Source organism: Bufo bufo, chromosome 5 (genome assembly GCF_905171765.1).
Source record: "Bufo bufo chromosome 5, aBufBuf1.1, whole genome shotgun sequence".
Taxonomy (NCBI): Eukaryota; Metazoa; Chordata; class Amphibia; order Anura; family Bufonidae; genus Bufo; species Bufo bufo.
The window spans coordinates 113,129,027-113,143,195 of NC_053393.1; the positions used below are offsets into that span (position 1 = coordinate 113,129,027).

The 14,169-nt window shown below is 43.1% G+C and overlaps 1 protein-coding gene across 2 annotated transcripts in view; it reads left to right on the forward strand.

Annotated features, from left to right (window-relative positions):
* Window positions 1-14,169, forward strand: part of PREX2 (phosphatidylinositol-3,4,5-trisphosphate dependent Rac exchange factor 2) — a 430,245-nt gene that overhangs the window by 269,528 nt on the left and 146,548 nt on the right. For both annotated transcript variants that reach the window (XM_040432527.1, XM_040432528.1), the window contains exon 25: window positions 3,073-3,280. In XM_040432527.1, coding sequence (XP_040288461.1) covers window positions 3,073-3,280 — 208 coding nt within the window. The remainder of the gene's footprint in view (window positions 1-3,072; window positions 3,281-14,169) is intronic.

A 14,169-nucleotide genomic window follows, 5' to 3' on the forward strand; every position in this document is an offset into this window, starting at 1 on the left:
TCAGAACGTTAATGCCTCGCTTCAGGCTCTGATGGCACAGCGTGCAAACCACTCGGGTCTTGTCGTCAGCACATTGTTTGAAGAAGTGCCATGCCAGGGAACTCCTTGAAGCTGCCTTTGGGGTGCTCGGTCCCAGATGGCGGCGGTCAGTAGCAGGCGGAATCTCTTGGTGGCGGGTGTTCTGATTTTGCCCACTGCTCCCTCTTTTGCTACGCTGTTGGCTCGGTCTCACCACTGCCTCTTCCTCCGAACTGTGAAAGTCAGTGGCACGACCTTCATTCCATGTGGGGTCTAGGACCTCATCGTCCCCTGCATCGTCTTCCACCCAGTCTTGACCCCTGACCTCCTGTTCAGTCTGCACACTGCAGAAAGACGCAGCAGTTGGCACCTGTGTTTCGTCATCATCAGAGACGTGCTGAGGTGGTATTCCCATGTCCTCATCATCAGGAAACATAAGTGGTTGTGCGTTAGTGCATTCTATCTCTTCCACCCCTGGTGAAGGGCTAGGTGGATGCCCTTGGAAAACCCTGGCAGCAGAGTCTTCAAACAGCATAAGAGACTGCTGCATAACTTGAGGCTCAGACAGTTTCCCTGATATGCATGGGGGTGATGTGACAGACTGATGGGCTTGGTTTTCATGCGCCATCTGTGCGCTTTCTGCAGAAGACTGGGTGGGAGATAATGTGAACGTGCTGGATGCACTGTCGGCCACCCAATTGACTAATGCCTGTACCTGCTCAGGCCTTACCATCCTTAGAACGGCATTGGGCCCCACCAAATATCCCTGTAAATTCTGGCGGCTACTGGGACCTGAGGTAGTTGGTTCACTAGGACGTGTGGCTGTGGCAGAACGGCCACGTCCTCTCCCAGCACCAGAGGGTCCACTAACACCACCACGACCATGTCCACGTCCGCGTCCGCGTCCCTTATTAGATGTTTTCCTCATTGTTCCCGTTCACCACAATTTTGAGAATGGCAAATTTGGGAATGCTTTTTCAACCCAGAACAAAAAGTCTGATTTGACGGTCACTACAAATAACTTGACCAGCTAAAACTGTGCAGATTTGGTTGAATAGAGATGTGAGACCTGTTTTTTTTTGCGCTGTGTGACAGTTATAGGTTTAATCACAGAATGACACTTCTATCAGCACGCTAGCGTGTGTCTTAGGTTTTTCTGAATGATACTATCAATAACTTCAATGGCAGATTTTCTTTTTGGGATAGATTTCAAGTAGGCCTGAAATACCACAAACTAGTTATTTTCAGAATGGCAAATTTGGGAATGCTTTTTCAACCCAGAACAAAAAGTCTGCTTTGACGGTCACTACAAATAACTTGACCAGCTAAAACTGTGCAGATTTGGTTGAATAGAGATGTGAGACCTGTTTTTTTTTGCGCTGTGTGACAGTTATAGGTTTAATCACAGAATGACACTTCTATCAGCACGCTAGCGTGTGTCTTAGGTTTTCTGAATGATACTATCAATAACTTCAATGGCAGATTTTCTTTTTGGGATAGATTTCAAGTAGGCCTGAAATACCACAAACTAGTTATTTTCAGAATGGCAAATTTGGGAATGCTTTTTCAACCCAGAACAAAAAGTCTGCTTTGACGGTCACTACAAATAACTTGACCAGCTAAAACTGTGCAGATTTGGTTGAATAGTGATGTGAGACCTGTTTTTTTTTGCGCTGTGTGACAGTTATAGGTTTAATCACAGAATGACACTTCTATCAGCACGCTAGCGTGTGTCTTAGGTTTTTCTGAATGATACTATCAATAACTTTAATGGAAGATTTTCTTTTTGGGATAGATTTCAAGTAGGCCTGAAATACCACAAACTAGTTATTTTCAGAATGGCAAATTTGGGAATGCTTTTTCAACCCAGAACAAAAAGTCTGCTTTGACGGTCACTACAAATAACTTGACCAGCTAAAACTGTGCAGATTTGGTTGAATAGAAATGTCAGGTCTATTTTTTAGGCGCTGGGTGACAGGCTCAACTTGCCCCTGATGTAATATATGGCCAAAAAATAACCAGACTGTTGATGGTTAAATGCACTTCGGTGACACAGGCTCAGCCTGCAGCTGATGTAGTATATGGCCAAAAAATAATCAGACTGTTGAAGGTTAAATGCACTTGGGTGAAACAGGCTCAGCCTGCAGCTGATGTAGGATATAGCACAAAATAACCACACTATCGATGGTTAAATACACTTGGTGATAGCTCGTGCTGGCGCACCACAAGTCACAAAATGGCCGCCGATCACCCCAGAAAAAAGTGATCTAAATACGCTCTGGGCAGCCTCAAAAAAGTGAGCAAGCCAATAATAGCACTTCAATGATCCACAGCTGCAGATCGATCACAGAATGAAGTCTTTTGGAGGAGTTAATCTGCCTAATCTCGCCCTAACGTCGCAGCTGCAACCTCTCCCTATACTGATCATAGCAGAGTGACGTGCGGCGCTACGTGACTCCAGCTTAAATAGAGGCTGGGTCACATGGTGCACTGGCCAATCACAGCCATGCCAATAGTAGGCAAGGCTGTGATGGCCTCTTGGGGCAAGTAGTATGACGCTTGTTGATTGGCTGCTTTGCAGCCTTTCAAAAAGCGCCAAGAAAGCGCCGAACACCGAACCCGAACCCGGGCTTTTACGAAAATGTTCGGGTTCGGGTCTGTGTCACGGACACCCCAAAATTCGGTACGAACCCGAACTATACAGTTCGGGTTCGCTTATCCCTAAATATAGGCATTTCCAAGAGATTTTGTTATTGTTCCTGGGTGGATCAGAAGTGGGGCTCAAAACTATTCTTGAAAAGCGTGGGTGTCTGCTCCAATATAAACAAATATCAAAAAAACACTGATACAGCTTTTGAAAGCTTAAAATATTATTCCCATCCACTGAAAGAGATGCTGCCCATTTAAAGAGGTTGTCTGGGCTTTTACTATTGATGACCTATCCTGGTTGTTTTATTATACTTGTAGGGAACAATAGAACTACAGTAGCTCTCAGTCGTAAATGTATGTGTTACCTTTTAGTTGCTGTTTTTGACTTTTCTTGATATTGTTTAGGCAAATTAAATCCCATGGTATACATACAACATACCATAACTACAATGGCTGCACCATCAGGACATTCGTTGGGTCAAAGAGATGGTCATGGACTGAGATACCTGCTAAGCAATGAAGATTTAGAAACACAAGATATCCATCACAAATTACTATGCAAACTCCATTCAGCGTTGGCAGAGGTGGAAACATGTGTCTCGCAGATTGATGAGTAAGTAATCCACTCTTAGCATCAATTTTTGAATAAGAAGACCCAAGCTGGTAAAATCTGAGTTTTCTTGGCTATTCTCACAATTGTAGATTGAGTTGATGGCACCTACATAATCTTTGGTAGCAAGTCTTCAGTTGTTGTTGCAAGATACACAACCTTCTTTTGGTTAAGGGAGATTCATGTCTATTAAATGACTTCCTGCTTGACCAAGATGGCCTTGCTGTTGGTCAAACAAAGTTAGATCTTGCCTCTCAATGCAAGAGGATCAATAAAAGGCAAAAATGTCCAAACTTGCAATCACATCCACGAATGATGTGGTCATTTAGCTCCTAATCTTCTCAACTCATCTAAAATAACTGCATCCTCAGTCTTTTTCTGTTGACAATATTGCTCACCATGTCCAGGTATACTCTTTAGTTTGAGATGGAAAGCAATATGTCCAGAACCATCCCAAGATCTCATGTGACACATGTGCCGCCAAATCAAGATGTCATGGAATGAACAATAAGATAATATAATAGGAAGTACATTTTTAAAGATAGTCTTTCACCAGGAAATTTACTGTTAAACCAGATACAATACCTTGTAGGGATAGCTTAGAAGAATGCAGGATACCTTTCACTTAGTGATCTCACCTGGCTCTGTGCATGCGCCACTACCCAAAAGTTTTGTGGCGCATGCACAGTCGCTGCTCCAGGAGCCGCAGCATAGCCTCTATGCTTGTGGAGCCTCAGCATTGGCACAGGCTCCAGATTGGCAGGGCCGGATGAGATGTCTGGTCCTGTCAATCAAGCTGCGGAAAGGAGCCTCTTTAGCATTGGGACAGCCCTTAGCTGCTAAAGAACTCTTTTTTATGAATGAATCAACTCTTATGAATTGCTTGTCTTCACTAGGGATCTATGATGAATAGCTAGTGGCCAGAGAGCCTTTCTTTATAGTGTTGTGAAACAGTCTGCATGAAAAGCAGAAAAGATGGATGTTTGATGGGAGTTTAAGTGAGAATCCTGTGTTTATATATATATATATATATATATACATACATAGAGAAGTAAGGGCCCCATAGCAAGGATCAAACCAGGCCCCCCCACACAGGACAGAACGGTTTCCGCCTAAACCCGTTTCAATCACCCTTGGGCCATTTTTTCCACTGCCTCGTTTGCAAAAAAATGGTCCTTTAGAGAGTAGAGTCCTGACCAAGTTTTACCCCCAGTAGAAGAGGATATGATCCCAACTGGGCCCCCTCTTGCCCTGGGCCCCATAGCAGTTGCATGGTCTGCCGCTATGGTAGTTACAAAAGTATGTAGATAAAATATCCCAGGGCGCAGAAATCCAATCCAGAGGATGATATTAAAGAGATACTGTTTATTGCAGGAGTACAACGCATTTCGGGGAGTAATTCCCCTTCATCAGGTACATAACACAGCATATGGAGTACACAAACATTTATATACATACAAAAAACCTGCCAAAAACACAAAGTAGGCGGGGCTAAAAGAGGGGGAGTGCTTAATGGGGAGAGGTCCCCAGTCAATGTGGACTGATGTTAATAATCAAAGAATAAAGTTTTAAACATGTTGTAGAGGTCATTGGTGGCGTGGTGAGGCCAGGGTTAAATGAAAAATATGCACCGATTAAGAACCATGCTCCTAGGCACGAAGCACTCACACTGAAAAGAAAGATCACATGATCGGACCCGATCACGTGATCGCAACTCGCTGGCAACACACAGCGAGCCTGGTTGCTGAGTAACCAGGACGCTAGTGGCCGCTCTGATATGCTGTGAATGCTAGCGCAGCAGAAAAGGAGCAGGAGAAGCTTCGGGGGTGGGGTGGGAACTGCCGGGAAGGGAAGTGTATGCTATAATAATGTCAAGAGAGGTGAGAGGCAGGGGGATGCTATGACAGCCATCCCAACCTGCAAAAACTCATTTCAGGGAGGTGCACTTCTCATTTCAGGGAGGTTTTCTTTCACAAACTTTTTATTACATTTTCCAGACATATGCAGTATCTGCACACTGTGCTCTATGGTGTGGAGGACGGGGCTCATTACCCTGCCCCAAATTATCCTATTTATGTATATGATTAAAGGGATTCTGTCACCTCCTATAAGCCCTGTGAGCTAAACATCTGCTCATGTCCAGGCAGCATTCTGATTTCTAAGGTGGCCTTATAAAAGCTATTTGTGGCTTTATTCTGCGGAAAAAAATGGTTTTACTAACCTGTCAATCACTGAATTAAGGTGCCCAAGCAGGGGAGGTCTGTGGATGCATGGTGCCCGGCCGCACGCATCGCCGTTCGTGCCCAGCGCCGCCTTCTACTCCTCAGTGCTGCCTCTCCCTCTCTCCCCCTCCTCCCGCTTTGAGATCCCGCGCGTGCGCACAGGCTCAGCCTGATGCGCCGTTGCGGACTCCTGGCATCGGCTTCTTCTTGCACTGTGCGCACACGCCGAGAAGGGGACACTGCTACAGGTTGCCGGAAAGGTTTTCTGTGAGTAAACTAGAGATGGGAAGTTCGGATCTTTCACATGAATCGGTTCATTCACTGAGCTGACAAGAAGCAAGTGAACTGAAGCTTAGGTTGCGCAATGCGCATGCGCGGATGCTTGGATTCACTTGCTGAGTCGCTGAGTCGGCTCTTGGTCTGAGTCAGGAAGTTTATTCTTTAAAACCCTGTGTGTAATTATCTACCCCACTGTAGGAAAAAAACAAGCATCCAGGGGGTGTGAATTTAACACTGGGGTAAATAATAGAATTAAAATGGAGGGTTAAATGTGTAAATGTATTTTAAAAAAATACATCTCTCTCAATAGTTCTATAGCTACTGAATGAGACAGAAGAAGGGATGCCTTTAACATATATATATCTCCTTGAGAAGCCAATTTGACCCTAAAGGGTTAATTCAACCTGTAATCTAAACTCTGTGTCATCTGTCACTTTTCTTATCTCTCTGCTCTGCTATCAGTGAACCTTTCCGGGATATATTGTCTCACATGCGGGTGTCAGGGAGCCGCTATCTAATAGCGGGAGACTCCCTGAACCTCTGGGAGACTTGAGATCCCTGCAATGATGATCAAACAAAACCAATGATTGACAATAATAATGGCAATGAATAGATAGATAGTGGGAAAGGAATATATAGAAATATGTAAAAAGGGACTGATTAACAATTAATCAGGAGGACACAATAGTAATAATAATGAAATACAATAATGAGAAACACTAAAAACAATGGTCATAGGTGGAATGATGATACATAAGCAAGATTGATAATCAATAACTAGTGGGGAATAACCATATAAAAAAGTATATATATATAAAAAATAATAAATAAAAATAAAATAAAAAATGAAAAATAAATTAAGTTATCAATTAAGCAATCAATTATAAGCTAATAGTTCGATAGGGGGCTAAAAAGGGGTACACTTGAATGCAACCACAAGTAGTAATAATTCATGGGGATTATATATATATATATAAATATACAGGGTGGGCCATTTATATGGATACACCTTAATAAAATGGGAATGGTTGGTGATATTAACTTCCTGTTTGTGGCACATTAGTATATGTGAGGGGGGAAACTTTTCAAGATGGGTGGTGACCATGGTGGCCATTTTGAAGTTGGCCATTTTGAATCCAACTTTAGTTATTTCAATAGGAAGAGGGTCATGTGATACATCAAACTTATTGGGAATTTCACAAGAAAAACAACGGTGTGCTTGGTTTTAACGTAACTTTATTCTTTCATGAGTTACGGTATTTACAAGTTTCTGACCACTTATAAAATGTGTTCAATGTGCTGCGCATTGTGTTGGATTGTCAATGCAACCCTCTTCTCCCACTCTTCACACACTGATAGCAACACCGCAGGAGAAATGCTAGCACAGGCTTCCAGTATCCATAGTTTTAGGTGCTGCACATCTCGTATCATCTGAAGGCAATCGTCTATGCTGTGAAGATACGAGATGTGCAGCACCTGAAACTACGGATACTGGAAGCCTGTGCTAGCATTTCTCCTGCGGTGTTGCTATCAGTGTGTGAAGAGTGGGAGAAGAGGATTGCATTGACAATCCAACACAATGGGTAGCACATTGAACACATTTTATAAGTGGTCAGAAACTTGTAAATAACTCATGAAAGAATAAAGTTACGTTAAAACCAAGCACACCATTGTTTTTCTTGTGAAATTCCCAATAAGTTTGATGTGTCACATGACCCTCTTCCTATTGAAAAAACTAAAGTTGGATTCAAAATGGCCGACTTCAAAATGGCCGCCATGGTCAACGCCCATCTTGAAAAGTTTTCCCCCTCACATATACTAATGTGCCACAAACAGGAAGTTAATATCACCAACCATATATAAACATAAATTCATTAAATATGTAAAGAGATGAATTAATTAATTAATAAATAGACAAATTGATTTATAATAAATAAACAATTAGTGATGCTAAATGATTGAAACTTAATCTAGGGAGCAATTCCTTCTAATGCGCTTGAACTGGCCAAAGGGAATATTGGTTTTCCATTTTTTGTGATGTAAACTGGTGAAATCCAGGTAGCTGTTACAGTCCACCTTTTTGAAATAAGTGCGTTTTTCTAATTTATTATTGATGACGTTCAATTCCAGGTCCAGGTACTCGATTTTCGTCTGACTATGGATCCCGGATAAGGTGATACCCCAATCAGTGGAATTGAGGTGTGAAACAAAATTATTAATAGAACAAATATCATCGTTCCAGACAGTTAAAAGGTCATCGATGTATCGTCAATAAAAAATTATATTCTGAACCCAAAAGTTGGAGCTGTATATAAATATGGTTTCGAAAGCCCCCATAAAGAGATTTGCAAAACTCGGCGCGAAGCGCAGGCCCATAGCGGTCCCCCTAGTTTGCAAATAAAGTTGATCCTGGAAGCGAAACACGTTGTGCGTGAGGATGAACCTAATGGATTCAAGGATGAAGGATTTTTGGTTGGTGGGCAAAAGTTGGTCCAAATATTGTTTGGTACAGTTAATGCCCAATTCGTGTTCAATATTTGAATATAGTGCTGTGACATCTAATGTCATCAATCTATAGGTACCTTCCCACTTGATCTCCTTAAGTGATTGTAACAAGGAGGAGGAGTCTCGGAGGTATGATGGTAAATGGGTGACATACTTCTGTAAGAGAACGTCAACGTAATGTGAGAGGTTACAAGTGAGGGATGAGATGCCTGAGATGATCGGGCGACCTGGGGGTTTTATTGGGTCCTTATGGATTTTAGGTAAATCGTAAAATATTGCAATTGCTGAATCTAGGCCTAGAATGTAATTTAGTTCCTTTTTGTCTAAAAAATGATTTGCGGATTCGATGAGTGTTTTAAATGCCATCTTATGCTCTGTAGAAGGGTCCTCATTAAGAGGAAGGTAATAATCTGTGTTAGATAGAATGTGAAGTGCCTCTTTCACATAATCCTCTTTGTTTTGAATCACGACACCCCCACCCTTGTCTGCTGCTTGGATTACAATCCCAGTGTTGTCTTGAAATTGTTTCACTGCCAATTTCTCACTGTGGTTCAGATTACTATTGAATATTGGTTTTTGGTGGACAGTCTGGAAATCCTCCAGAACTAGATTGTGAAAGATGTCTATGAAGTTACCCTTATGTTGAGTAGGGTAAAAATTGGATGGGGGCTTCAAACCAGTGGAGATATATGTGGGGACTCCTAGAGTAGTCTGGACATCCAAACGCTGCTCGTCCGGTATTTTACTCGAATTCTCCAGGATTTTGAAGTGCCTTTTGAGAGTCAGTTTTCTGGTGAAATTGTGGAGGTCCAAAAATAGGTCGAAACCCTTAATGTTAGAGGAAGGGCAAAAAGATAGACCTCTAGATAACAAAGCGGTCTCTTCAGGCCTAAGTATGTATGTGGATAGATTGAAGATCTTGACTTCTGGTACTGCAGAATTTGGACATCCTATGTTTTCCGTTTTGCTCTTTCCTCCCCTACAACCCCTTCTGTATTTTTTCTTTTGGCTGTTCTTTTTCCCAGCGGATGGAAATAATTTTTGGGAGGGAGGGGAACGAAGTGGGTGGAAGATTGAGAGGGGCGCAGTTGGACAAAACATCCGGATCAAAGATCCCAGTTGTGGTGGTGGGAATTGCAGAAGAGGTGTTGCTCGGGGGAAGGGGCATGATGGGAGAGTGAATGGGCCAACACTAGAACCTGGGATGATGGGGGAAGTGGATATAGAAGGAGAATTGATGGCCAGTGGTGTGTAGAAGGCAATGTCGAGCGAAGTAGAAGGGTTGGGGGTGATGGTTCCAGATAGGGACTGGTGATGGGTAGGGTTGGGATGTGGTCTAATGGGAAACAACGTCTCAGGAGCTGGCGATGGAGATAATGTATCATGGGTATGGGGTGTGGCATGATGTTTGGTGGTGTTGCGTCTAGGAAATTTGGATTGAAAGGGACGTGGCATGGTGGTACCAGATCTACGGGTGAAGAATTTGGTTTTGTGTGGAGTGGGACATGGTAGTTACGCCCCTGTGTATACCCCTTATCATATGTACAGCTCCATGGAATGATTGTTGCTTCAGTTAAAAAAAAAATAATAATATATATATATATATATATATATATTGTATATATATAGTGATGTATGTATGTTAGCAGTGATGTAATAATGTTTAGATAGGTACCATGTCAACACTAGAAAGGACTAACCTCCTGTCCACACCTGATTTATATTTAGAGATAAAAGTATAAAAGTACAAAACCACAAGACTAGAACATGTTATAGCTGCTTCTAATGAATGATCCTCCTCTTATCTCTCGCGTACACTCCTCGGCTTATTTTTTCAGCTTTAATCAGGTTATTGTTACTCATCTGCTTGTTATCTTCAAGCACAATTCTTCAGTGTTGTAGCTCAGCAAATATTGGGATGTGATGCAGCAGCCAAAAATAGAGTAGTTTCTATTATTACAGGGGTCATGGATTTACAGTAAATTATACCATGGCGACACTATCACTGTGTTTGACCAAATGATTCCCTTTTATACTTATGTTAAACACTATGGGGGAGATTTATTAAAACTGGTGTAATAGAAAACTGGCTTAGTTGCACATAGGAACCAATCAGATACCACCTTTTATTTTTAAGAGCTCCTTTGGAAAATGAAAGGTGGAATCTGATTGTATGCAACAGGCAACTAAGGCTACGACCGTTGTGTGTTTTGCGGTCCGCAAATCACGGATGGCGTCCGTGTGCGTTCCGCAATTTGCGGATCGGCATGGACACTGCCTATTCTTGTCTGCAAAGCGCGGACAAGAATAGGACAGGTTATATATTTTTTGCGGGGCCACAGAACGGAGCAACGGATGCGGACAGCACACGGAGTGCTGTGTGCATGTTTGTGGCCCCATTGAAGTGAATGGGTCCGCATCCGAGCCGCAAAAACTGCGGCTCGGATGCGGACCAAAACAACGACCGTGTGCATGAGGCCTAAGCCAGTTTTCCTTAGACCAGTTTTGATAAATCTCCCTAGGTAAGCCAGGACATGTTCACTGAGTAGGACCACCAACATGACTCCCCCCCCCCCCCCGTCATTTAACCCCTCAGGTGACGTCACCGCATTCAATGTTGACTCACATTCACAGGAGGTTAATCAGGGGTAAAAAAAAATATATTCACCTCGTCCACTCGATCGCGGAGAGTCATTCGGCTCCCATCTTGATTGAAGAAAACCTGCCAAAGGAACTGTGGCAAGTATGATGACAGCACCACGTGATCACTGGCAGTGCGCACTGATGACATCGCTGTGTGCAGCAAGCATGATCACATGGTACCGTCTTCACACTCGCCACCTTTCAGACACCATTTTAGGAAAAATCAATTCGTTGCCACGAAGCGCGAGGAAATCCGCAGCACATCAAATTTTTTTCTAAACTTCGGATCAAATTCCACTTCATTCCCTTTAAGATTATTTCTCTAATGCATCTCTGTACACTAGGAATAATCCCATTTATAACCTGCATGACATTATATTACATGATTAGCACAGTGACTCGCAGTGCATGCATGTTATTCTGTTACTACCAGAAGAGCTAAACGTATTAGGCCTCTGCTTGCAAGTTATACTCATCTGGAAATTACGTTGGAGCAAAATGTATTACGGAAATGGAAAGCCCCAAAGGATCTAGTTAAAGGATCTGCACAGGGAAAACAGGAAAATCGAGGTTCACAGCATCCAGGGTGGGAAGTGTTGATTTAGCACATATTGTTCAGGGACTGACAGACACAACTAAGCTTTCTACAGTATGTAAGTTTAAAGGACACCTACAGTCAAGAAAAAGTCTCTCTGGTGATGGTATGCTGTGCGTATATAGTTTTTTTTGTTTATCAAAGGAAAAATATAGGGACATATTCCATAAAAAAAAACATAAACAGCTCTACTTGACAGTATTCCACATGGTCAGGAAGCCAAAATCAGGAGTGGATAATAAAAGGAGAGAAAATATAAAGAACAGATACAACTTCTGCCCTTTTTGGAATTCACTGCTGGTTTTGGATTTCAAAACTATGCCAGGAAACCTGACTGTGTGGACGTACCCTTAGTCCAAAGGCTTGAAATACTGTATGTCCGAATGTGTCTACTACGACACAGGGGAGCCAATCACTGGTTTATTCACTGTGGGGTCTGGTGTAGCTGTTCCCTAATAAGCTCCCTAATGACTGCGGGCATTGACGGTGGAGAACATCATTACTTTCTCACTGGCTTACACACTTCTGTTGTCCCTGAACGGCACAATCTCTACATTTAACGTCCTGGACCTTTCTCCATACCAGCTTGGTTTACATTGACACATCCCCTTATCCAGTCCGCATTCTCAGTACAGCCTGTGACTTCTATACTACTTGTATTTAGAAAACCTGTGTATAGATAACATACAGTCATGCAGTGTGGCACTGAACGCTTAGCTCTTTACAGTACAGTATTGCATTGGAGTATTAAAAAGCATGTCCCCCAACATGACAAAAAACTATAAATGTAAGTGCCCAAAGACGTGTAGTCTTTTCTACAGTAATACGTGAATTATGAGAAGCCATCTGCAATGTAAAGCTATGCTAATGTGCAAATTATATGCACTATTCTCTTCTGCCTACTGCTCCCTTCCAGTGGTTAAATTCCAAGTGTTTATTTTTTTTTACTTATGAACTATTTGCCATGATTATTACCAGTATTTACACAACTGAGAAATATTATTTATTTGAAAGCACCATTAATTTCATGCCACTGTATGTCAAGAGGGGGTTACAAATACATAATATAAAATACAATAAACAAAGAACTATTAAAGGGGTTGTCCGGGTCCAGAGCTGAACCCGGACATATCCCCTTCTTCCCCCACTCAGCCCCTGTGCAAGAAGTATCAGAGCATTTCATGCTCCCATGCTCTCCCTTGCCCTGCGTTGTATCGCACAGAGCAAAGGCTTTTTTGTTTACATTTTTACACTGCTAGGCGGAGGCTTCCACCTAGTGGTGTTCTCGGTGATGTCACCGTCACTGATGGGATGGCTTTAGCGCTGCCCTAGCCCTTTTACAGGCTATGGCAGTGCTAAAGCCCACCCATTAGTGCCGGTGACGTCACCAGGCTCACTGCTAGGCGGTACATCACCGGATCTAATGTAAAAGCTTTTGCTCTGCGCGATTCAGTACAGGGCAAGGAAGATAATCAAATGCTTTCGATTAGAGGTGGGATGAATCCAATTTTATTAGAATCCGAATCCGAAAAGTTTCTCGAATCTCTCGAATCTTTCGAATCTCGAATTCTACGAATCCTGTACATAAGAATTGTGTGATCGGTGTAAGAAACAAAGTGATCCAAACTCAATATTATTTTAATATGAAAAAATAAAGAGTCCTTTTTTAACAAAGCATTCGGATTTGGATTCGAAAAAAATTGGAAATACAGGGTAATACAGCACACATACCTCTTACATCCAGTGATGTCTCTTTGACATAGATGTTCTCTTTCCTCATCTTCTCTTTTCAGACCTTCAGACCAGACCACCATTTTTCAACCATTTCTCGTCTCTGCAGTTTGACAAACGAAATCTTAGTTTACTACTTTTCCATCATTCTCGCATCTTTTGGACAAATCATCCTACCACAATACTGTGCCGCTGTGCTCCCCAATACAATACTGCAGAAACAGATAAACCCCCTGATAATACTAGTACCACACAGAGCCCCCCCATATAAAATACCCCTTCTTTGTGGCCTCAGTAGATGCCCCCATAGTGCCCCCCAATAATGTGCCAGTAAAAAGGGACCCCCATAATGCCCCCAATAATGTGCCAGTAAGTGTCCCCATAGATGCCCCCCCATGTCCCAGTAGCAAGTGCCAAACCCCCCATGTGCCAGTATCAAGTGCCTCTCTCCTTCCCCCCCATGTCCCAGTATCATAGTGCCATCTCCCCCCCCCCCCCCCCCAAAGTGCCAGTATCAAGTGCCTCTCTCCTTCCCCTCCTATGTGCCAGTATCATAGTGCCGTCTCCCCCCCCCCAATGTGCCAGTATCAAGTGCCTCTCTCCTTTCTACCCACCTCCCCATGTCCCAGTATCATAGTGCCATCTCCCCCCCAATGTGCCAGTATTAAGTGCCTCTCTCCTCCCCCCCTATGTGCCAGTATCATAGTGCCACCCCCCCCAATGTGCCAGTATCAAGTGCCTCTCTCCTTCCCACCCACCTCCCCATGTGCCAGTATCATAGTGCCATCTCCCCCCCAATGTGCCAGTATCAAGTGCCTCTCTCCTTCCCACCCCCCATGTGCCAGTATCATAGTGCTCCCCCCCATGTGCCAGTATCAAGTGCCTCTCTCCTTCCTCCCCATGTGCCAGTATCATAG